Here is a 25,183-nt window from a genome sequence, read left to right on the forward strand (position 1 = left end):
CATTAAAATTAATTACATTTATATTAACATCACAACAGTGTGACATAATCTGACGGGACCTGCATGTCTGACATGATTACACAAAGATACTAGGCAAACTAACACAATACCCCGTTCCCCCTCATAACCCGACGGCAATTTGTCTAAAACACTGTCTATATGGGGAGCCCAGTTTTCTCTTCTGGATATTGTTTCAGTAAAGTTGTATTCTCTTCTATATGTAGCAAAGAAGAGTCGCAGCAATGGTCGCCAAACAAAGGAACCTGCCCCAGAAGACACAAATGAAAGTGTATTTAGCGTCTTTCTTCGAGAGGCAGGTGTCACCTTGAAACAAGGTGGCACATCCAATGAGATTGGTAAACACCACACACTCAATCCAAGTTTTAAAACACACCAGGCCAATACATTAAATCTGTCTTTTCACTTCTGTTTTTCCCGGGTCTTTATCTTTTCCCTTCTAGCTGTCGACCAAGTAGTTTTCCAAAAAAGGATACAGAAACAACTACAGAAGAGTCCCAGGTACCCTGGGGTAAGTATATATGCCACCCCTTTAAAAAATCAAGGTATTTAGCACAAGACAGTTGTACTCACTAATATTTCTTTGGTCAGATTGTACAGGAATTCACCACTGGATTGGAGTCTCATATTGAGGACCCTGAGCGGTTTAGGAACTGCCTTCTTCCATGTGTCCCACGATTGTCAGATGGAGACTCCAGGTAACTGTTATAAGAACACTGAAGGCTAAGAGAGCCCACTTTAGGAAGAATTGTAATTTATAATAGGGGTCAGCTACAACCAAGACCAAGCTTCTGTCAGGGGTCTGTATACATACTGATGTGTTATCTTTTGTGTTGCAGTTGTGGCAGCTCATTCCAGGAAAGTCTGCTACGCATGCTGTTGGGCATTGAGATACTGCAGGTCAGATTTTGTTCATAGAGTCTACATCAACTTTTCCTCACAAAGGATGACGCACAGAAAAACAAATTCCAAATGTTTTCTGCTATGAGGAATGCAAACGTGTACTGTGCAAAGAGTACATGTGCCGTGCATCTTCCACAAATCCTCAATCTACTTTTGTTTTTCATACAGACCTTTATTATTAACACCTTGCTCGAGAAACTCCCTAAATTTATGTTTGATGGGTCAGTATTCAATGTGTTCACTTTACAGCATTAAAACCATTTTACACACTTTCCACTGTTGTCTTATTTTTCTAAATGTCATCTTGTTTTGTCCTTCGCAGTACTGGAGATGGAGGGCTCAGTATTCCTCACACAATTATTAACCAGCTTAAATGGCTAGACAGAGTCGTGGACAGCAAGGTAGTCATTTCTGCAATGATAGGTTGCATGTACAGTGGTCACGGCCATTATTAAACATGTTTTTTTTTTTTGCCTTGTAATCATGTATGTCGTCTTCATAGTGGTCATTACTAATTTTTAGATGGTGACGTGTTTATTTCTGCCCTCTTTGTGGCCTGTTATTTGCAGGAGTTGGCAGTGAAGCTCATGGAGCTGGTGTCAGTAGCAGCAGTAGAGGTTCAGCGTGACATCATCACCAGTCTGCCAGAGATACTGGAAGACTCCCAGCACAATGACATAGCCAGAGAGCTCAAGTATGTTGAACAGTAAATCTCTACTACAGGTCGGTCGGTGGTTCTTGCTTTGTATGTGTTGTGTCGAATTGGTTTCTGATTATGCTTATACTTGTATTTTCATCCCTGTTCTCTGTAGCTCTTTACTCCAGGAGAACACTCAGTTAACTGTCCCCATCCTGGATGCCCTCTCTAGTCTGAACCTTAGTTACTCACTACTTACTGAGGTAGAACACACACACACACACACACACACACTTATTATTATTAGTAGTATTAGTATTACAGGCCAATTGAATGGCACCATGTTGTTAACTGTTACTCTCTGCTCTCTCAGGTCCGTGGAGCTGTTATGACCACTTTGGCTGCTGTGCAACTTGAGGACCTACCTGTGGTGGTCAAGTTCATCCTGCACTCTGTCTCAGCCTCTGATGCATATGAGGTCAAGGCTCAGGGCCATGTCCCATTTTTTTCATTTAAAAATCATAGTATAGTTTTTGTGTTCTCTGGGAGTTATAGTACATATAATTTGAAATCAAGAATGTGGCATGTGTTTTTTGCCGTTATAGGTGGTGTGTAATCTTCGTAAAAAGCTGGAGTTGGAGCAGTGTGTTCTCCCTCCTGTGCTGCAGGCCTCCAGGAGCCGCACGAAGAGCAGAGCATCAGAAGCGTAAGACAACACTGTTTCACTCACTCAACTAATACATCAGTATTTTTTATCAGAAACCTATTTTAAAGTAGACCAGTAGGTTCTTGATGTTGTATTCCTGGAGATTATAATCTAATAAATCTGGTTTTGGGACAGGTCCACTTCGACACCAGCCGCTGGCAGCAGCCAGGACAGCGTTGCATTGATGTTGGACGGCATCAAGTCAGCAGTCCGATTCCAGAAAGTGATATCTGAGGCTTGGCTCAAGGTGGCAAATGAATCTCTATTGAAGCCCCCTTGTTTTAATTGATTATTTATATTGATTAATAAATAACAAGTTTTTTCATAACAATCTTCTCAACTTCAGTGTTGCATTCTGAACTTTTTACTGTGTGTTGTTTTTTATTAGGCAATAGAGTCTGTGGACGAAGAGGACGGCCATAAGGTGAGTAGCATCTCCTTAGTTCAAGGTATGCCCCTAGTAAACTGGTTTGTGTAAATGGAACACTCAGATCTACGGAAGAGGATTAGGGCCACTGGGGAAAAATGTATGTGAGTTCTGACTTTTTTCTCAGAATTCTGACTTTTTTCTTAGAATTCTGAGATTAAAGTCAGAATTCTGACTTTTTTCTCAGAATTCTGACTTTATTCTCAGAATTCTGACTTTTTTTAATTCTGAGATTAAAGTCAGAATTCTGAGAAAAAAGTCAGAATTCTGAGAAAAAAGTCAAAACTCACATACATTTTTCACCAGTGGCCCCCAATCCCTTTTCCCTACAAATCCCATTCTGTAAATCTAGAAAATTAAAAAAGAATTTGTTAATTTTGTAAAGTTTTACATTTTAAAATGAGTCTGGAAACGTTGATGAAAATGACTTATTACCCTACATGTCATTTAGCTGACCTTTTATCCAAAGCGACTTACAAATTTCTACATTTGTCAAGGCCACACGCCTCTGGAGCAACTAGGGCAGTGGGTTTAACCTGTTTGGGGGTCGACCCCCCCAGTTTCTATGCCGTTCCCGAACCCTCTGTGATGCCAAGCGGGGCGTTCATCACAATCATATGATCGGTGTGGTCTTGACCTCCGCCGAACCCCGACTGCTCACCGAACCCCTGGGTCGATCGCCCCCCGGTTAAGAACTACTGAATAGGGTAATGTATCAAGGGCACAAAACTGATGTATTGCATGGGGTCAAACCCAGTCTCCCACCCACGTGTCACATCCACTGCCCCACCACACCTGTTTATTATTATACAGTATATCAGCATATATATCATACTGTACAATAACAATCAGTCATGGCCACTAAGGACATGTAGGAATCCTTATTTGCATTTTTCACATTAAAGTGTGTCTGTGGGGACGGGAATCTATGTGCTCTGCCATGTCAGGTAATAGATCTGCTGGTGCTGTTCATCCTCCATTCCACCAATGCCAACCAGAGCCGGTGGGGAGCAGAGAGGGTGCTGAAGGTGAAAGTGAGGGCTGGACTGATCCAGGACGCTCTGCTCCAGAGGACCTTTAGGGACTATGCTCAGGTGGGTTAGTCTGCAGACATACAAGCTGAAATATAACAACAGTAGCATTCTTTGTTTAGGCTGTCGTAGACATTATACAGATATGTTGTGTTAATTAATGATGACACTCTAGGTCATGCGAGGGTATTTCCCCTCCATCCTGGCTCTGGCTCAGAGTTTGTTGCGCTCCCCTGACCCCTGCGTGGTGCCTTTTGGTGGACACATGTACCGACACTCATTCACTGCTTTTGACTCTTATTGCCAACAGGTGGGTTTGCGATTAATTTAAGAAAAGTGCACAAGAGGTTTTATCTGTTTTTTAAATTTGTTAAGTTGTTTTATTTCTGTTCTGTATTATGTTTTTTAGGAAGTGGTGGGCTCTTTAGTGACCCATGTGTGCAGTGGAGTGGGGGGGGAGGTGGACATGGCTCTGGAGCTGCTCTGCGGCCTCGTTACAGAGAAACCTTCAGAAATGGCCTTGTATGCTGTTTTTGTCAAGGTAAGGAAATGAGCCATACATCAGCTATTGTAGTTGCTAACCAAACTGCACATAAAGTACCCATATTATGCTTTTTAGCTTTTTCCCTTTCCTTTATTGTGAAATATATATATATTCCTACTTTGTAACACATCTTACAATGCTCGCCTAGCTGCCAGCGTGGCACGCCCTCATACTGTGCTTCTGACTGGCTGGTTGTCCTTTCCTAGCTACTGCGCATGTGCAACTCCCAACAAAGATGGAGTAGAAGTGTGATGCCTCACTCTGTTGCTAAAACAGAGAGCTCAACACACAGGGTGAAAAGAGGAGCTGCAGCAATGTGCAAAAATATGGTGTTTTTTAAAAATTAAACCATGTTAACCTATTCTGATATAACCTCTAAATACAATTATGAACCTGAAAATGAGCATAATTTGGGCGCTTTAAAAAAATGTATAAATGAAATTTAAGCACAGTTGATGTACCATCAGCTTGTAGCTAGCAGAAGGGTTCCTGATAGTTGTCTTACAGAGGTTTAATATTTTTCCATTTTGTTTGGTTAAGTTTTTAATTGAACACAATGTTTGACACAGGGAATCTTGGAGTACATGGACAACCTCGCACCCCAACAGATCCGCAGACTCTTCCACCTTCTTAGCAGACTGGCCTTTGGGCAACAGCAGCAGGGATCTCACATCCAGGTGTCCATTTACAAGAGAATTCAGCCTTTTCTGCTTTTTTCTGCCTTTTCTTGTCATCCTCTCAACTGCTTACCTACCTTTCTCTTTCTGTTTCTCCCCTCAGGATGACATGCACATAGTGATCCGCAAACAGCTCTCCAGCACTGTGCCCAAGTACAAGCGTATTGGCATCATTGGTGCTGTCATGATTGTAGGCAGCATGGGGGCCTTCAGGTATGGGGGGGGCGTGACTCACAGGCATAACAGCAATATTTTCCTTATTCATTCAGTCACTTTACCTTTCTATATGTCTTGATCACACTTTCTGCTGCCCCCCAGGCCTAAAGGGAAAGAGTCACAGAATGGGTCGTTACCCCCGGAGACATTCAGACAGGTAGATATGTTTGATCAGAATGAACAATGTGTATTTTGCAAGAATATGGGATTTTTCATTTGTTTGCTTTATATTTCAATTATTTTTATGTCAATATTACTTTATTTGTGACTGTCAGTTAAGGTTTAGTAGTGAGTTATACCCGCAATCCAAATCTTCTCTCCTGTGTTGTTTGAGTATTTGTTCCTATTTATTATTCTGTCTTGTTCTGTGTGTCTTATTGTTTCTATTTATTGATCTTGATTATCTTGATCTATTGTAAAAGCAGCTAAAGTTGTCAGTGCCGGAGTAAAAGTAGAGGAGACAATAAAGTATAATTGGATTAAAAACGTCTGCTACTTTTAGACAATAGTATACTTTTTATGTACTTAAGTTTTAGACTTTGTGTTTTATAAGGGGTGAGGAAGTACCTCATAAATGTAGAGCTTATAAAACAACATTTTATTTTAAATATATTTTTATAAGCCTGTGACTAAAATATTTTGCATTTAATTTGTTTTTTAAGTTGCTAAGATGGCTTTGGGCAATTTTGCCATCTTGTTCACTTTTTCTTTTAAGTGGCCTTGTTTGATCGACGGATACTTATAGCCTTTATATAATTTACTATTGCTTCCAACAGGGGTTTGGGTAGGGTCAGCAGCACTACCTTAGGGCTGTATATAGAGTAAAAAAATAACCCTTTATTTGGTGGTTGCATTCAAGCCTCTTGACTCAAGCACAAACTCAGCTGATGTACACACTGCACACCAGCTACAGGTTTTTTCTTTGCTAACTAAACCTGTGCTGGGAACTCCCTCTAGAAGAAGTCAAGCAAAAACATTATAATGGTAATATTTTCTCCTGCCACAAACTATAAAAAGGCACATTATTAAAAGTTGAGGAGTGTTCGTTCAGCCCAAAGTGTCCTTCTACCACTGCTCCATAGAGAGTATACTGTCTTACTGCATCTGTGTGTGGTTTGCCAGCTGCACAGCAGCAGAGAGGAAAGCACTCCAGAGGGTAGTTACCACCGCCCAAGAGATCACTGACTGCCCTTTCCCCTCCTTTGATGATCTTTATAGCTCTCGCTGCCTCCAAGTTCCATCTCACCACGGACACTCTCTTTTTGAACTGCTGCCCTCGGGTAGACGTTTTAGGACATTTAAAACATGAATAAACAATTTTTATCCAAGATCCATAGTTAAACTTAATTCCATTTGAGTTTAAGGATGAATCATGCAGCGAATGTTTCTGTTTGTTTTATGCCTGTGTTTTAACTATTTTTATAGTGACTTTTAGAGACTTTTTTATGTATACACATAGATATTTATTTTCCTGCTTTGCTGATTTTTACTGACGTTTTTCACTGAGAGGATTGCATTCAATTTTGTTGTACATGTACAATGACAATATAGACTATTCCGTTCTGTTCTATTGTCCTATTGCTTGTTGCAGGTGACAGCCCTCTTGGAGTTGGTGAAGTCTAGCAGTGAAAGCTCTCCTGAGGCTGCCGCTCTGTACTATGATGAACTGGCCAACCTGATCCTGAGCTCTGCCCTGCACCCACAGGTGCAGGTGTGTCTCAAACAAACATTGACAATATTTCCAATGTTAATAGCTGAGCTTATCTCTTAATTTTTAACATTTCTGATATGCAACTAAGACATGATTAACCATACCGGTCCTGTTGTTTTCCTCCTACCAACAGCAAAAGATTGGAAAGAGTGTCCTGGAGGACTTCCAGGAGGACTTTGTGGTGGATCTAGGGCCAGAAATACAGAGGTTAGTGATGAACCGCTGGCAGCACAACAAATGATTTGCTTAAAGAAAACTTCAGCTGAATTTAAAATGTTTTATTAGCATATTAGTTCATTAATCCCTGTGTATCTCAGTCCCTTTCACTTTACGCCCCGTGTGATGTACAACCTGGAAGACAAGGAAACTTCGGGAATTGCCATCAACCTGCTGCCTCTATTGGCTAAAGACATGCAGAACAAAGGAGAGCACAGTCAAACTGTCAAGAAGGCGCACAAGTCAGTCACCCTACTCCCACCACCTCTAACCAGTTCTAATGAGTGACAACAAAATATTATATGAACATTTTAAATGTGTTTCTTTCTGTTTTTTATGGGGGCAGGCAAGTGTCTCTTCTCTGTCTGTCTCCGTTTTTTCGTCTCCTGAGACTCTGTGAGGACAAACAAAACCAGGGAGACCTGGATGAGATCGACGGCCTGCTGGGTGAGGAAGTGGAAGTTATAAATTTTCCTCCGGAAAGTTTGTTTACTCTTCTATGGCTGTATAATAATGTGTGTCTCATTTTTTGTTTACATTTGCTGGAGCGCAGGCTGCCCTCTGATCCTAATGGACATGGATGTAGTAGAGAAAATAGAGAGCCTGTCAAAAGCTGAGAGGGAGTTCCTCTGTACTTTGCTCTTTCACACCATCAATTGGTTCAGAGAGGTAACTGCACGTGACTGATTTGTACAACACGTTTGTCCTAAAAGTAGGAGTTTGTGACTGAACTGTGTCTTACCCCTGTTTTGTGATAGGTCATAAATGGATTCTGTAAACAAAAAGAAACTGATATGAAGATGAAAGTGATAACCCGTCTGCAGAACATCAGCTATCTTCAGACACTGTTGGAGAGGGCTTTGGCAGGTGAGTTTTGATCCATCAATACTGGGCATCTCAAGAATCTACCTAGTGTGTCATTTCAATTTCCGTGCGTGAGTCATCCCAAAAGGATCAATAAAGAGAAGTCTAATGTGATGTCAGTTCTACTAACATCACAATTAAAGTCCTTTTCTTTTTTGTGATCAAATTGTTTTTAATTATTTTCAGCAATGTCCAGCCTCGTGTCCAGAATTTTTCCCGGCGCTCCATGTATGCGCGCCGTGGAGAGCTCCATGTATACCACATCCAAATAGGAACGGGTCCACGTATGCATAGATAGGTTGTGAGGTGGTTTCCAACAGGTTGCAATCATCTTCTTTGCAGCTGTGAGTCCAACAAATACGGCACATTTCTGAGCTCCAGAGAGATGAAAGGTTGACAGGTCAGAATCAAGACATTGAGAGTAACAGGCACAATAACATTAAACAAGGTGGAAATGTTGAATGCAATACTGTTCCAGAACTGACCAACAAGAGAACACTCTCATATCATGTGAAGATTTGTGCCTTCCACTCTCTACTCACCCTTTCCCCCATCCCCATGTTGGAGTTCACTGACCAGATGAATTAGCTGGTAGATGCTGAAACCAAATTTACACCCCTTCCTTCCCCATCGTTCAACCCCAGGTACCTCTGCCAGAATGGCAGCTAACTAAGGATGCTTGTGTGCAAAATCCCGCAAGCATTTACGGTGCTGCTGTTCTCATTAAATCAGCTCCCCCTAACTTCAGTTTTATGAGGGAGAATAAAGTGAATAAGAAAGGAGGTGGAGTGCCTTTTTGTTCAAGACTTTTTAAATGTAAAAAAAAGTTTTATGGAAATTTAGATTTTAAACTTTGGCCTTCAGTAAGGTCTTCCCCCTAAGCTATATTTCAAAAATTCTAAGGCCCCCACTATGGCAACCTTCTTGTGATTTTATGAATTGAGTCTATAATTGTTTTTAAATTGACGTGTAACCTTCTGGTTTTTTTTAAAACTTCTTTGACAACCCCCAGGACGGGGACCAAAAGAACTGGTTTTTGGAATAGGGCGACCGCATGGACAGAGCCCACCCCCAATAAGGGGCACATCGGGTTTTTTATCCCCAAAGGTTCTAAACATTTAAAAGGTGCGGTGATGAGTTGCTCTCTTTGATTTTTTTGTTTTTTTTAACGCACTTCCGGGTCCCCCAAAAAGTGCCAAAAAAATAATCAAAAAAAATAAATATCACTGAAAACCCCAGGAACATTCATTAGTTTTTATCAACCGCCCTCTCTGGGTTCAGTCACTGAGCTGAAAATAATATAGCGAAAAAATTACAAATTTATTGATGCCAAATCCGGAAGTTATACAACCGGAAAACCTCCTGTTCCCTTAGATTCTACCAAGGGGGTTTTTAAAAAAATGTTTTAAAATTGTTGGCATAGACTTTTACAGATTGTAAACCGCTTTCGTCAGGTATTCCAAAGAGGAAACTGCAGCCACAACCCACAAAAAAAAAAAAAAACTGACAGTCAAATGAGCAATTGGGGCCCGATATCAAACCTTCCTTTTTTTAAGAAAATTTTTAAAAAAGCGGTATTTCAACACTTAATTTTTTTTTGCATTAAACTTTGGTTTTGTTTTTCCCTTTTCGGTTTTGCCACCCACAGCCTGGACGGCTTTTTCAAGGGAAAAGGAAAGGAAAGGAGCTTTTTTTTGATGAAATTTTCAAAAAACAAGGGAATTCAAGTGCTTTACACAAATCAGTTAAACAGATAAAAACAAGAAAAAAAGTTTAAAAAACAAAAGATTAAAAACCCGGTAAAACAATGAATAGACATTAAAAAACAAAGAGAAAATAAACACAAGAATAAAATTTTCAGGCAGCTAAAAAAATTTAAAGAAAAGTTGTCATTTTAAAAAAAGGCAGCATCAAATAGAAAGGCTTCAGCCTTGTTTTAAAAAAACTGAGGTAGCAGCGGAATTAAAGGTTTCTGGGATTTTTCCAGATAGAGGGAAGAAACTGGAAAGTGCTTACCCTGTTTTGTTCTGACTGGGGACAGAAAGCAGACCTTCCAGAGCTGAGAGTTGGGGGGGTTATAGTGTAGTAGCAGCACAAATATTTTTGGGCCTAAACCTTTTTAAGTGTTATAAAATAGCAAGAGTACTTTTAAATCAATTTTTTGAGCCAGGAAGCCCGTGTAAAGATCAAGTGGGTGATTGATCCAAATTTTTGGTCTTTGTGAGGGGAAAGGCAGCGCGTTTTGAATCAGTGCAGCGTCTGATGGATTTTTTAGGGAGACCTGTAAGACCGTTACAGTAGGCAGTCTACTGAAGAGAAACATGGCCGACGTTTTTCCAAACCTGTTGACCCATACGTCCCTTTTAACCCTTGAAATATCTTCTTAAGGTGATAGTAGCTGACTTTGTAATTGTCTTAATGGGTGGCTTGTTAAAGTTCAGGTCTGAGTCCATGATGGACAACCAAGAAATTCTGGCTTTGTCCTGTGTTTTAACATTGTTGTGTTGAAGCTGGCCGCAGACTTTTAATCGTTCTCTCTTGCTTCCAAAAACACCCACCTCAGTTTTTTCTTCATTTATTTCAGAAAGTTCTGGCAACACCAGCCTTTAATTTTTTCGCGTGCACGTTTAGTCTATTTTTTAGTGGACTATGTTCCCCTGGCGATAAGGTTAGGTAAATTGTGTGGTCGTCCGCATACTATGGTAAGCTTTTTTTTTTTTCTCCATATCTAGCCAGTGAGAAGCATGTAGATGTATAAACAGAAAGTCCCCAGAATGGAGCCTTGGGACACTCTCCGCACGTCATCTTTTACCAATGCATAAGTACCTATAACACAAAGTATCCCATTTCTTTAGTAGGATTCCAAACCATTTATTACTGACCAGAAGTCCAAACGCATTTTTCCAATCGTCCTAGTGAATATTCGTTGTTTGTCGACCGGTGTCAAATGCAGCACTAGATCAATTAATACTAAATTGAAATTTTGCCATTATCTGTGTTATGTGGATGTCATTAAAAACTTTGACAGAGGCCGGTTCAAGTGCTGTGTTGGGTCGGAAACCCGACTAACGGTATCAAAACTGTTGCTTATGACAAGAAATGGTTTAGATTGTTGAATACTACTTTTTCAATATTTTTACTTTAAAAACGGAAGGTTTGGTTATTGGCCGATGTTTGCCTCTCCGTTTCTTTACAGAACAGGTAAGTCGAACACCTCAGCCTCCAATGGTTCGGTAGGGGTTGTTCGTCAAAAATAACCTCCCATTGCAACCCCACATGGAGCGTGAGTACGGCAGTTTTCAAGGGCCGTGTAAGGGGACGCAAGAATACCTAAAGAAGAGATGTTTCACATCGTAACTCAAACACCCCTTCTACCATTGGAAACAAGCATCAGAGATCCAAACAATGGCGGGAGTCTAGACAAAAGACAGATACAGTGCGGTAAATAGTGAAAATCCCGTTGGTAGAACAGCACGGCAACATCGAGGTTTTTCGATGGTCTCTTGTACTGGTGGACGGGCCTCGTCGAAAGGAGGTGCGGATCAACAGGATGCTATGATAACGCGAGGTGAATTATACTCTGGGTTAGTGCTCAACATGTGTGACTTGTGTAAAGCTTGTATCGAGTGTGTGGGGTTTTGGGGTTCAGTGTTTTCGGGGAGGGTGGGGAGGGGGGGGGGAGCGAGTTCAGAGTGGGTAACAGAGTTTTGTGAAATAGCGTTGGTAAACACTGGGAATACACCACATAGCCCTAAGAACCCTAATAGCCCGGGACGTTTTTCGAAGCGGGAATGTGCGGGAAAGAAAGCAAAGTCATCCTTGCAGGGAATCATAGCACGATGGTAGAGGGGGTCTAAAATTCAGAGAGTGAGGCTTACTGGGACGGAAGTTGTGGACCTAATCACAGTAGCAAACAAGGGCCGGAATTATAAGTACGGGTCCTGAGAGATAATCAGGGCAGTCCAAAGACCGTTCTGGCAGTCCGGGGGCGGAATAACGCGTGGGGGTACAGTGTGGCGGCGAAAAATTATAAGCGCCATGCGCGGATGACACAAAAATAGAAGAGAATCATGAATCGTTGTTCTGGAAGTTCTAAAGACCAGGCGAATTGTTGATATCGCCCCCCGTCGTCATCTTTCCCACACTCCTTTTTTCGGTGCTCACCGGAGGACATTTCTCCATGGAGATCTTTTCACCCTCCCTACCAGTGAAAGCCAATGCTTCAATGGGGGCCGCGTAGCCGTATGCGTGTTCGCGGGAAGCGCATCCATTAGGGACCCCCAAACTTCCCGTGCCGCCGAGCCACATCACCAGCATCCGACGGATCCCGAGGCGTTCCCTCTGGGGAGCCAGGTTGAGATATAATCTCTGCGCACCTAAGTCCGGGGGATATCTTCGCCCGCGGCCTCCTCCCATTGGACTGCCTGGAAGACACCTCCCTAGGGAGGCGCCCAGGAGGCATCCTTACCAAGCCCGAGGACCCACCTCAACTGCGCCTGTTCGAAGCGCGAAGGAGCACGGCTCTGTGACTTCCGATCTCCTCAATCTATGACTATATCTTCTCACCCTATCTCTAAGGAGCGCCATCCACCCTCCTGAGGAACCCATTTCGGCGCGTTGTACCCTGATCTCGTTGACTTTCGTCTGACCCAGCCTCATTACCATAGGTAGGGTGCGGGCACGTGAAAATTGCCCGTTAGACTAGAGCTGGCCTTCTGGCTCAGCGCTCTTTTCGTCACAACGGTGCGATAAAACGTAATGTATACCCGGGGGGACGCACGCAGCTGCCCGATTCTCCGACCAACTCAGGTCTCACGCTGGAAGGCCATATGGTCCCCTCACTCGCGAAGGGGTGGTTGGGAGCACCCAATTGTACGAATAGAGGAAAACGCCCTAATTCACGGGTTGGGGGAGGGTAAGTGACATCATGGGCTCCCCACCAAGAGAAGAAACACTCCATCTGTTTCCATAGCTGATAACGACAGGTTGACCTCAGATATTAAGGTGCTGAATCAAGACAAACTCATCGCCGCCGCGGGCTTCCACTCGCTTCGAACACGCTGCCAGTGATGGCTGAAGGTCACGACCGCTAGTAAGCCAGTCAGGAACACATCTATTCCGAAAATCAGACGATGAGATGCCCAGATCCCACCGAACGTGCAACAAAACACCTGCACACCGCACCCGACTAAACCAAAGCTAACAGATCATCCTGTCCATAAATAAATTACAAACAGGAATTGGTTACAAAGCGCAGCCCTGGCGAGCAAAAACCGCTCACGGCGGAGAAAAAAAGCGATGGTCGCACGCGGTTACTGCCGAGAACACCGGACACACACTCGCTTGGGTCATACAGATATGGATTAAAAGGCCCAAGAAGGGCAACCCCCTCCCCCTGAATTCCCTCAGTGGACGTGACACGTCCCCCATTTCCAGGCCGGGGGGACCCCGTGTCCATAAACCCTTCTCGCATATCCACAAAACCATGTAACGTGGTTTGGGCCTACCTCCCAGGCCCCCATGCCAAGATTCGCTTGCAGAGTAAAATCTTCCTTTGTTCTCGCGACGCCAGACGACTCCGCTATGATAGCCGTACTTCATTCGCGAGGGTTCGTCTACGGAGAAATAAAAAAAAAAGGCCGAGAACCACATCGTAAATCCATCACAGAACCATGATTGGATTAACTTTACCAGGGAGGCTGAGAAGTTTAGATACCACCTTTTTGCAACACCAACCCCCTGGTACGCCCCTTTGTGAAGAGGGGACATATCACCAACCCCGAGTCTGCCACTGAAGGGAGGAACTGAGCAACCGTCCGCCAGAACTTCCAGCGCGCACCAAGATTAATTCAAAAGCCGGACGAATGATCACACAACAAGGACCAGGCACCCTGTCCACACCCAGAGCTTATCCTAGCATTTCTCTAATACACACGGATCTCATCAATCCCTGGCTTTGCCGCTGTGGAGTTGTCTTGACTACCTCAGCGACTGTCCACCAGTGAAATTGACGACAATCCACCATCATCCTCCAAGCTCTCCCCTCCACCAAAGAGGCTGGTCGAATCTGTCTTTAAGAGTTCCTCAAAGTGCTCCTAGTCCGCGCAGTCCCTGTTACCCCCACATCACGTACAGATTTGGGTAACACACGGTGCAACACCCGTTAGGCGCTATATGAACAGGCTATGGATGATTCCTGGAAGAAGCCAGGGGTATCGCGATAGATCCACCAATACCTGATATGGCCTACGGTTTTCCAGAACTTACCTTGTGTGCCGAAAATACCGAGAATAACCCTAATGCTCCCATACTGAGATCATTCTCCGACACCTTACTCCCAACAGAAAGAGAAGAATAACGGGCACACATAGCTTTGGCCTATCTGTCCACAGCAAGGCTGGCAGCCCTTCGGCCCGTCAGTACCCTCACTGCCTCGATCCTCGCAGACAACTACCCGGGAAAGACTGCCGTCTTCAGTCTGACGGCTATTCCCTGCCACCGTGTCCACGCCAAGTGTTCGCATGGGTTGCACCGAAAGAGAGCCGAGACGGGCGCTTGTAGATCGCAGCCTAAAACGCCTAAACCACAGGCTCGACCGCGTGCACTTTAGTACAATGGTACATCTTTGAACATTGTCCACTTCAGTTCCATGCACCCAGCCTCCACAGCTCACTAAAAGACGTCCGCCGAGGTGTATTGAAAGTCGGCTCTGACAAGTGGGGGGCGCGGGGGGTCCAGTACCAAGACGTTCCCATTTTAAAATACTCACCGCGCGAAACTAGAAACCCCGTAAAAACATGAAGGCTTACCATGTCTGTCACCAAAAACATCAATATCCCCCACCCCTAACCCAACTCACCACAGAAAATGTGATCAGTTGACAGCTCTGCCCCTCTCATTCAGGCGCCAGTAAGTCCAAAACATACGGCCTCAGATTCCATGTAAACGATTATAATCGCGCATTGCCTTATGGCCTAGGGTGCTCTAAGTACCGAACGTACAGCGGGTTATGGGAGCCTCCCTATGTTCGAACATGGTGTTTGTATTGACCATCCTGATAGCACAGAAAGTCCAACAACATACAACCCCTCTGTGGTTTTAGACAACAATACAAGGGAGGGAAAGCAAAAGGAAAAAGAAAAAAAAAAGAAAAAAAAGAAGATGGCCGTCCTCCCAATCACGCGCTCTCCAATTCTCCATCATGCCCACAATGTGCATTGAAGTCCCCCCGCAGAACTGGGTCCCCTACTGTATCGCCCATACAGGACTCCATTTCAAGGTCGCCAAGAAGGCCGAAACTCCGAAACTCTTGTTTGGTGCATATGCACAAACGACAGTCACGAGTTTTTCCCCCCCATCACCCGCCGGGCGTAGGGAGGCGACCCCCCCTTCTCCCCCCGTGGTAACTCCAACGCAGCGGCGCTCAGCCGGGGTTTTGTGAGTATCCCCCACCCCGCCCGCGCCTCCACCATGAGCAACTCCGAGTAGGAACAGAGTCCAACCCCTATCCAGGAGAAGGGTTCCAAACCGAGACTGTGCTTAAGTAAGCCCACCAATCTAACCGGTAGCGCTCCACCTCCCGCAAAAGTTCCGGCTCCTTCCCCCACAGGGGTTGACATTCCACGTCCCCAAGCCAGCCTCTGCTGCCCGGTTCTGGTCCTTCGAACCCCTAACCTCGCTGCCACCCATATAGCAGCGCACCCGCCCCCTTTGGATCCTCCCACAGGTGGTGGGCCCATGGGCTGGAGGGAGAGGTGCCACGTTACTGTTCGGCTATGCCCGACCGGCTCCGGGGCAAAACCCGGCCACCAGACCTCGCTCACAGCCCACCGTCTGGGCCTGGCTCCAACGGGGCCCCGGCTTTCCTCCGGCGGGTCTCTCTATCCCTTCCTTGATTAAACCCATTGAAGTCTTGAACATTCTTTGCTGGTCCCCTCCCCTGAACCTCTTTGCCAGGAAAACCCTACCAGGGCACAAAGCCCAGACAAACACCCCTCTTCATAGGGCCCAAACCTCTCCACCCATAAGGTGATGGTTCCCGGAGAGGGAGATCTTTTCTTACCAATACACTTTGACCTTAGTGGAGCAAGGGCATCAATAACATTTGTGATTTACAGTTGAAATTATCTACAACTCACTGACTGATACCCCCGAGAGGGCTGGTGGAGGGGGAAAAGCTGTATAAATGTGTCACTGGGGTTTTTCAGTGATAAAACCTTTTTTCTGATTATCTTTGTTTGGACACTTTTGGGCACAGGATAGTGCCGTTAAAGAAACACAGGAATGATCTGAGAGGCAACGTCATCCCACAACCTTGGAAATGTTCAGACCTTTGGAGACATAAAGTCCCAATTGTGCCCCTATTGGTGGGTGGGCTCCGTCACTGCTGAGCCCGTCCATAGTTCTCAAAAACACAAAAACAGCTCTTTTGTCCCCCTGTCCGGGGGGGGGGGCTGTCACTTTGAATGTTAAAATCACCCGCGCATGATTACACATAAAAGTTAATGCGATAATAGACCATTCAGTGAAGTCATCATAAAGGGTTGCACAATATTTAGTGGCCTGTAGAATTTTAAAACTCGCTTGAGGGGAAGATTTTAAATTGAAGAGCAACCTATTAAAAAGAAACAATTTCCATAACATATTTGCGTACGGGTGGAATGAGTCCATTAAACAAAATGGCACTCCACCTCCTTTCTATTCCCTCTATTCTCACTCATAAAACTGAAGTTGGGGGGCTGACTCGATGAGAACAGCAGCCTGTTATTATGTCTACCAGGTTTCAGTTAAAAACATAAAATCTAGATTGTGCTTAGTAATAAAATCTTGATTAAAAATGATTTTCCTGCCAAAGACCTACTTTAAAGTAAGGGCATTGTTAGTGTGTTTTCATTTTTGGGACAGACTGTAGCTGACGGAATGGATGCTAATTTGCTAAGTTTGGCAGTTAAGTGCTTATTCACCATTCTTTTCCTATTACCTATCACAACGAAATTGAGGAAGAATTGAATCCAAGGCCCGGGCTTGTCTTGAAAAAGTCATTAGTATCCTAGTCCTGCAGCCAAGGCCCGGCACATATCAGATAGTGTTTGCCAGATTTTGCACACAAGCTCCTTATCATTCTGGGGGAAGGGGTTTTTCTGACATCCTGGTAGTGGTTGCTTGGCGTTTTATTTTTTCCCCGGGGTTGACCCCATGGGGGTAGGAAGGGGTGCATAATTTGAGGGGAAATAAGGGAAAGGGTGTTGTGGAGACATCAGTAGAGACAGCGATGAATCCTCAAAGGTTCGGGGTGGGGGTTTTTAAAGGGTGCTGGACGGGTGAAGAGGGAGTGGAGGTTTCGTGTCTCTGCTCTCTGGTCTCCCATGTCCAAATCTTTGCACAGGCGGGCTGTGCTGGATCACTGCCGCACTTTTTTGGTCTTCCTTTTGTTTTGTGACCTTGGCAGAGGGAGCAGATGTGTAGCGCAGAATTAAGCAATTAGAGGTGAACAGCTTTACCCCTGGCTTTTAAGGAAGTCTATCTGCTTTAAAAAGATGTCTGCGCTCCCGAAAATGTTTAAATTGTCAATGAAATTCAAGAGTGGACGGTACATTCAGTTGAAAGCCATTTGTTTAGGTCCAACAGTCGCTGAATCTCTCATCTCCCTTCTGACTGACGGTTTTAGGACCACTGAAACACATTTGCGCTTGGGGGGTACTTTCAGCAGTTCCCTAAAGTCCCGTTTCAGCATTCAGACTGTTGCTTTACAACATCATTTGACCCTATATGCGAATAATTTCTTCACATTTGGGTGTGCTGCCCCGATTCTGGGATTTTTTGGGTCAAGTCAGACACCATGTCCTTTGGAAACTAGTATTTTGGTGTTTTACTGTTTTTTAAATCTTTACAGCAAATCACCCACAATCAGGGTTTGAGGCCCAGTTGTTAGCTTTTTTACTTTTTGAATTGCTCTCAGTCCTTACCCTGCTGTGTCCCTGATGAGACCAGTCCCGGTCATCAGATGACTGTCCCGTCTTGCAGCAGAGGAGCAAATCTGGTTTTCCATTGCACACCAGGTTGTTGGGGGGCATTTTGTTGCTTTTTTTCCCTTTTGCGCTGTCCCGCTGTGTCCTACTAGGTACAGGGTTTGACAGGCGCTCTGCCCAATGATAATGCGGCCAGCCGGTCCTATCACAATCTCAGGGCCTGTGCCCGGCCCGTTAGTCGTCCTCTCCCATTTCCCCGGAAAATGATTTACTCTTAGGGCTTCGCACCAGACGAGTTCCAGGGGGGACCGCCACTTGTTGATTTATTACCTTTCCACCCCCCTGTTTCTTTGTAGTCTTTTGGTGCTAATTTACCGTGTGTTAGCATACTTCTGTCCATTTTTATGGTCCATGGTAAGTGGTGTCATTTCCACAAGATCCGTTTTACTTCCACGTTCCCTTCCCAAAGGTGAACCCTTTGGTTTTCCAGAAGTGCATCTTCTGAAGGAGTTTGTAGTAGTCCTTCTACCCGGGAAAAGGGGGCATCTTGCTGCTAATTAGCTTTAGCTACCTCACGTGTAGGCAGGCTTGACTATTGTAGGCCACGCTCACGCAGAAAAATTTAAAATAGGCAAAGCCTACTATGTCTACAAAAAATTATATTCCAGTGTTTTTGAAATGTCCCAAAACCGCTGCTTTATAGTTTTCTCGAGGAAAAACACGATTATCAGCAAAATATTTCAAGCAAAGCAGGAGCAAGCAGCAAAGCGCTGCCTGTAAGAAGCCGAAGGGAATAACAATGACCTCCACTTAAACACCGATAGTGGCGAATTTTTTATCTTAGTATTACTTCCTCTCAGTGCTGCATTTGAAGGTCGAAACCCCCACATATTACTAACCGGCTGGAAAACGGTTGGCCTTTCTGGCTCAGTACTAAATGGTTTAATCCTACTTAAAGATAGGGACTACTTTGTGTCTATAGGTAATTATACCTGAGCTACAATATGACGTGCGAAGTTTCCCCAGGCTCCATCCTAGGGCCTCTTCTGTTTTAACATCTACACCAGGGTCTTCCAACAGGGGTTTGCGACCCCTAGGGGTCCGCGGGGGTACTGCATGGGGTCACGAAGTTTTGGTTGATTAGACTTTTTTTTATATTCCCCCCCCCCCCCCCCTGCAATTTTTTCCACTAAATTTAAATGTCTTTAATACACATTAACATGAAATTTAAAACACTGTATTAAACAGATAAATGGAGGGAGAAGTGTCTTTCAGTCATCAATGCACACATGGGACTTTTGGGACCAGTTTGATATAACACAATTTTATACAATATATGTAATTAGGGGTCCCCGCCTCCATCTCGCCATCATTTGGGGTCCTTGGCCTGAAAACGTTGAAGACCCCCTGATCTACACCTTTCCACTGGCTCAGATTATGGAAAAACCCCCAAAAAATAAATTACAATGGTTATGCGGACGACACACAAATTTACATAACCTTATGCAAATGATCCTGCGGAAAATGAAAATCTGCTATCTTATCTGCTTTTATATATTTAACTGTTTTTAACTGCTCTTTAATGTTTACTTTTTTGTACTGCACTGTAACTTTTACTATTTTAATCTTTTTATGTAAAGCACTTTGAATTGCCCTGTTGCTGAAATGTGCTATACAAATAAAGCTGTCTTGCCTTGCATTGTCCTTTTATTGGGCAGAAAGTACACAAAGGGCTGTTAATTATTTTCAGGTGGTGTATTTTTAAATAAATTTATTTTTCTTTAATTTGTGTTTCAGGAACACCTGGCTATGTTCCACCTGTTGCCAACTTTGATGGAGAATGCACAGATGGTGTTCTTCTTAGTTATGCTGCTCCTGTAAATAAGGCAAAGAAAGGTACAATAATTTCCCCACGTTAATGAAACCAAATACTCTGAATAAGGATTCCCTTAAAAACGTATTCAATTGTCTCACATATTTTATTTAGATGGCACAGGAAAGAAGAGGAAGGCCCCTGGCAAGAATTCCTCAGAGAGCAGCTCTCAGCTTGAGGAACCAAATGAAGCAGACAAAACTCAGCAGGTAAACCTTGACCTCTTGTATGAATCCTTTTTTTTGTTTGTTATGTAACCAAGCTAAATAGGGGATTCTGCTTGTGCTAAAGGAGCAACCAGAAAAGGAAAAAGAAAAGGAGATCCGACAAGGTGTCAGTCTGGTGTCCTACAGACCATTTTTCAGGGAGCTGGACATGGAGGTGCTCGGTGTGCTGCGCAGTGGCTTGCTGTCCCGTTCACTGCTGGACTCAGAACTCCACACCAAGGTAAGAAAATAATAATACGTTTTAGGCCTTTTATATGTTTCTTTACTTAATTATTGATTTTATATTTTTTGAACAATTTAATAAATATGGCTTTTTAATTTAAAATTAAGATTAGGGGTTAAGCATAGGGTTAGTCTGGGAACAACAGCTCACATACAGTATATACTGTATATATGCCCGTGTATATGTGTGTGTGTGTGTGTGTGTATGTATGTATGTACAGTGGAGCTCGAATGTTTGGGCACCCCAGGTAAAAATTTGTATTAATGGGCATAAAGAAGCCAAAAAAGATGGAAAATGTTTCCAAAAATGCATGAAATGACGGATTAGACATTCATATAATATGTCACAAAAAGTTAGATTTTATTTCCATCATTTACAGTTTCAAAATAACAGAAAACAAAAAAATGGCGTCTGCAAAAGTTTGGGCACCCTGCAGAGTTTATAGCATGCACCGCCCCCTTTGGAAAGCTGAGACCTGACAGTGTCATGGATTGTTCTGGATCATCGTCTGGAAAGACCAGGTGATGTCAATCTTAAGGTTTTAAATGCCTAGACTCATCTGACCTTGCCCCAACAATCAGCACCATGGGTTCTTCTAAGCAGTTGTCTAGAAAACTGAAAATGGTTGACGCTCACAAAGCAGGAGAAGGCTATAAGAAGATAGCAAAGCGTTTTCAGATGCCAATATCCTCTGTTTGGAATGTAATTAAGAAATGGCAATCATCAGGAAGAGTAGAAGTTAAAGCAAGATCTGGAAGACCAAGAAAAATATCAGATAGAACAGCTCGCAGGATTGTGACAAAAACAAGTCAAAACCCATGTTTAACTGCACGATCATCCAGAAAGACACTGGAGTTATATAAAGAGATACTTGTACAAACATGGTCTTCATGGAAGAGTCATCAGAAGAAAACCTCTTCTACGTCCTCACCACAAAAATCATTGTTTGAGGTTTGAAAATGAACATATAGATAAGCCTGATGCATTGTGGAAACAAGTTCTGTGGACCGATGAGGTTCAAATAGAACTTTTTGGCCGCAATGAGCAAAGGTACGTTTGGAGAAGAAAAGGCACAGAATTTAATGAACAGGAGCCTCTGTCCAACTGTTACGCATGGGTTTTGATCATTCATGCTTTGGGGTTGTATTGCAGCCAGTGGCACAGGGAACATTTCACGAGTAGAAGGAAAAATGGATTCAATAAAATTTCAGCAAATTTTGGACGCTAACTTGATGCCATCTGTGAAAAAGCTGAAGTTAAATAGAGGATGGCTTCTACAAATGGATAATGATCCTAAACACACCTCAAAATCCAAGATGGATTACATCAAGAGGCGTAAATTTAAGGTTTTGCCATGGCCTTCACAATCTCCTCACCTCATTATAATTGAAAATCTATGGATAGACCTTAAAAGAGCAGTGCGTGACAGACAGCCCGGAAATCTCAAAGAACTGGAAGACTTTTAGAAGGATGAATGGGCAAAGATACCTCAAACAAGAATAGAAAGACTCTTGGCTGGGTACAAGAAGCGTTTCCAAGCTGTGATACTTGCAAAAAGGGGCAGTACAAGGTATTAACTCTGCAGGGTGCCCAAAGTTTTGCAGACGCCATTTTTTGGTTGTCTGTTATTTTGAAAGTGTTAATGATGGAAATAAAAACTAACTTTTTGTGACATATTATAAAAATGTCTAATCTGTCATTTGATGCCTTTTGGAGCTTTTCTTGGCTTCTTTATGCACATTAATGCAAATTTTTGCCTGGGGTGCCAAAACTTTGGTGTGTGTGTGTGTGTGTGTGTGTGTGTGTGTGTGTGTGTGTGTGTGTGTGTGTGTGTGTGTGGTGTGGCTGGGAACATTACTGCCCAACAATACTCTGAGAATAATAATTGGAAGCATGCGGATTTATTTGGATTGTAGTAAAATCAATATCTATGCAGTTTTACAATGTGCACACCACGTACATCAATACACAGGATTTTCATCTCCTCTTATATTCCTACATGATTGAGGTGCGAGAAGAGGTTCTGCTGGGTCCTGCTGAGCTGGTGTTCCTGTTGGAGGATATGCTTCGCAAACTGGAGTTCAGTCTTACAGCTGCCCCTGCCAAGAGACCCCCTTTCTTCAAGGTACAGAAAAAAGCATACAGTGATAAACGCAGATCAGAGAAGTTAGGCTGTGTCAGATAACATCCAGCAGCTCCGGCGATTCGACGCAGGTTTGTGCCGTAGTGTGGGAGTGTCACTTACATGGCCCATTTGTATGTGTCGTCCTGTTGTGTTCGTAAAAAATGTACCTTTACATTTTACCATTATTATTTTCCGTCAGATCCGTTTTATGATCTTGACATTTCCAGCCACACTTTAAGGCAGCTTCGCATTACGGAGAAAGTAGTTTATCCACCAGATGCATATATTCTGCCGATTTCTGTTTCCTTCCGCTGTCTTTGTGTTGTAATTTTAAACTTCGGTGGATTCAGAAAGACAATGGTTAACCGCTCCTCAGATCTCTGCATGGTAAATTGAGACAGCTAGCTAGACTATCTGTCCAATAAGAGTTTTCTCCTGCACAACTATTTAGCAGCGACTCTGTGCGGAGCTTAGCGCCCCCCATGACAATTGTGATTGGTTTAAAGAAATGCCAACAAACCAGAGCATGTTTTTCTACCATCCCCAAATGCTATATGACCTAGCCAGACTTTCCGCCGCTCAGCGGCGTGTGGATGGTCTGGCAAAGTGAGACTATGGAGAAAGAGACAAAAGAGATGGAGGGACTTTGTGTTGTGCTGGAAGTTGTTGCAGGAAACAATCAGATGTTAGACAAACTCCTGAGCAATTAAGTGCTTGTGTTTTGCTTTTTACCCTCATAGACAGTGATGTTTACTGTGCAGGACTCCCACACTGCCTCAAAATGGACTGAATACTCTGATCGCCTGTTACGTGATTGGCCGCCGCAGGGTGACATCAGCTTGCGTTTCTCCAAAAGATTATTCTGTCTCAACTTTTCGCCGTAGGCCAGGGTCCAAAATTAACTTTTTTGTGCAGCAGCCAAATGGCTAGTGAATGTTTTTCAGCACTCCCCTACGTCTGAACACGGCCTTATGAAAGCTCTCGAAATGTAAGAATGCGCAGGTCTTTGAAATGTTTGACAATGTCTGAGGGAGTACAGTTTGCAATATACATTATTGTTTTCACATATTTTCCTTTGATGCAGGCAAATAAAATGTCCTGAAGAAAGTACATTTCCTGACTCTGTCATTATCACTGATATTTAGTTACAACTGTACAGATGTAATTTGCGGGCTTATATGAGAAGAAACTTAATGATAAATATTCTTGTGCAGGGAAGGGCCGATAAGAGCGTGGGTTTTTCCCATCTACAACAGAAGAGCTCCAAGGATATTGCTTCCTACTGTGTCCAGCTGCTGCCCGCCCTCTGCTCACACTTGGAAAACTGCCACAACCATTTTCAGGTACAAACACAATCTGTAGATATGAGTGAAGACTTTGTCTCTTTCTTCCAGTTGTTTATAAAAAAAATTGCTTTGTGTTTGTTTACATTTGTGCATTTTTCCCCCAGACACTGCTGTCTGAGAACAACGGCGTTGTGGACGGACCTGCCACAGATGTTCAGGAGCACGAACTGATGTCATCAGGCTACCAGCTGCTCCTGCAGGTCCTGAACACCACCTTCAGCTGGTGAGGACCTGCACCACTGACTTTCATGTCAGACATTAAATGATTTAATTCTATGAAATGTCAGAGCAGTATGCTATTTGGAAGAGTCAGTCTGGCTTCTGTTGAGTCTGGTCTCTGAAGTGTATCTGTATCTATGTATGTGGGTATTTGTCAGGTCTGGATTCAACCAGCCAGGGCAGCGGAGCTTACTGAAGAAGGCTCTTGGAGTTTTAGCCGAACGACTAAAAGGGGGGGGTAGTGAGTTGACCCTGGAGCAGCTTGTGAAGTAAGTGATGAAATTTCAGAGCAGCAGAGTAACTATATATAGTGTATGCTTTTTTATTATTTATGTGTTGATATATTTGTTTATCACATTAAAGCTTTAGTGTGTAACTTTTTTATATTAAAGAACGCCCGTTACATTCAAGCCATTGCCAAATGAGTTGATAAAAAACTAATTAGGATTCATGCAACTCTCTCTGTATTTCTTAGTATGACTGTTTTAAAATGATGTCATCCTGCGGAGAAACTTTAGCAAAGATATTTTACCTTTTCTGAAGAGTCCATGTTTTTTTTAATCCTTGTGGTGCGCAACCATGGAAGGATTGTGTCATGTGGATGTAGCAACAGTGGTGTTGTCATTACTTAGAATTCCTCATGGGGGAGAAACTATGAAACTATGCGCTATAGCTTCAAATCGGCCTTGTTGGCCTCTCACTGCTAAAAAAAAAGTAAATACGGAACCATTTTTGCTCAGAAAACATATATAAACATAACATTATCAAAAAACTGCATAATTTTCTAAAAAAATGAATAAAGAGCAACTCCTTACAACACAATAGCAATAAATATATTACCAAAATGTAATATCCATGGGCCCAGCAAAGAACAAGGGCCATTTCCAAAATGTTCTGCAAGGAAAATCTCAGAGGGGAACTATGCCACATTTCAACATTCATACATGTCATTCCTATTGTCTAAGAGACAGTCCAAAAATTTTAGTAAAAACCATTAACTCTCCCAAATCCAAAAACTGGAGCAATCAAACACTGAAACTCAAATGTGTGATTTCATCAAGTATAAAGTCCCACCACCTGGAGAGTGTTGGGTTGAAAAACTCAGTGACGGTTGGGTACCAACTCATGACATCTGCTCCTGCTACGGTTACCTCAAAAGTTAACTAAAGAACTGAATGGCTTTGAGAGAGAGTAGCATGTTTACAAAAATGTATTGAACTTTTATTGTCTGTAAAGCGTCCTTGAGTGTTAG

General features: G+C 43.2%; 1 protein-coding gene and 1 long non-coding RNA gene across 4 annotated transcripts in view; both read left to right on the forward strand.

Moving 5' to 3' along the window:
• Positions 1-25,183, forward strand: part of LOC116688438 (uncharacterized) — a 466,907-nt gene that overhangs the window by 297,918 nt on the left and 143,806 nt on the right. The gene's annotated exons all lie outside the window — the stretch shown is intronic.
• The window catches only part of fancd2 (FA complementation group D2), a 32,303-nt gene that overhangs the window by 2,255 nt on the left and 4,865 nt on the right, over positions 1-25,183 (forward strand). For 2 of the 3 annotated variants that reach the window (XM_032514365.1, XM_032514364.1), the window contains exons 3-33: positions 225-356; positions 462-529; positions 610-716; positions 858-918; positions 1,090-1,142; positions 1,244-1,322; positions 1,491-1,615; positions 1,734-1,821; positions 1,932-2,036; positions 2,164-2,264; positions 2,400-2,511; positions 2,653-2,688; positions 3,639-3,785; positions 3,898-4,032; positions 4,132-4,263; positions 4,836-4,943; positions 5,047-5,156; positions 5,262-5,316; positions 6,751-6,870; positions 7,004-7,077; positions 7,188-7,328; positions 7,433-7,533; positions 7,640-7,755; positions 7,845-7,953; positions 19,716-19,814; positions 19,906-20,000; positions 20,083-20,238; positions 22,250-22,366; positions 23,581-23,709; positions 23,817-23,935; positions 24,090-24,200. In XM_032514365.1, the coding sequence (XP_032370256.1) occupies positions 225-356; positions 462-529; positions 610-716; positions 858-918; positions 1,090-1,142; positions 1,244-1,322; positions 1,491-1,615; positions 1,734-1,821; positions 1,932-2,036; positions 2,164-2,264; positions 2,400-2,511; positions 2,653-2,688; positions 3,639-3,785; positions 3,898-4,032; positions 4,132-4,263; positions 4,836-4,943; positions 5,047-5,156; positions 5,262-5,316; positions 6,751-6,870; positions 7,004-7,077; positions 7,188-7,328; positions 7,433-7,533; positions 7,640-7,755; positions 7,845-7,953; positions 19,716-19,814; positions 19,906-20,000; positions 20,083-20,238; positions 22,250-22,366; positions 23,581-23,709; positions 23,817-23,935; positions 24,090-24,200 (3,241 nt within the window). Of the gene's footprint in view, positions 1-223; positions 357-461; positions 530-609; positions 717-857; positions 919-1,089; positions 1,143-1,243; positions 1,323-1,490; positions 1,616-1,733; positions 1,822-1,931; positions 2,037-2,163; positions 2,265-2,399; positions 2,512-2,652; positions 2,689-3,638; positions 3,786-3,897; positions 4,033-4,131; positions 4,264-4,835; positions 4,944-5,046; positions 5,157-5,261; positions 5,317-6,750; positions 6,871-7,003; positions 7,078-7,187; positions 7,329-7,432; positions 7,534-7,639; positions 7,756-7,844; positions 7,954-19,715; positions 19,815-19,905; positions 20,001-20,082; positions 20,239-22,249; positions 22,367-23,580; positions 23,710-23,816; positions 23,936-24,089; positions 24,201-25,183 lie in introns of all 3 variants that reach the window. The other variant, XM_032514363.1, reaches the window with a different exon arrangement.

Source organism: Etheostoma spectabile, chromosome 4 (assembly GCF_008692095.1).
Source record: "Etheostoma spectabile isolate EspeVRDwgs_2016 chromosome 4, UIUC_Espe_1.0, whole genome shotgun sequence".
Classification (NCBI taxonomy): domain Eukaryota; kingdom Metazoa; phylum Chordata; class Actinopteri; order Perciformes; family Percidae; genus Etheostoma; species Etheostoma spectabile.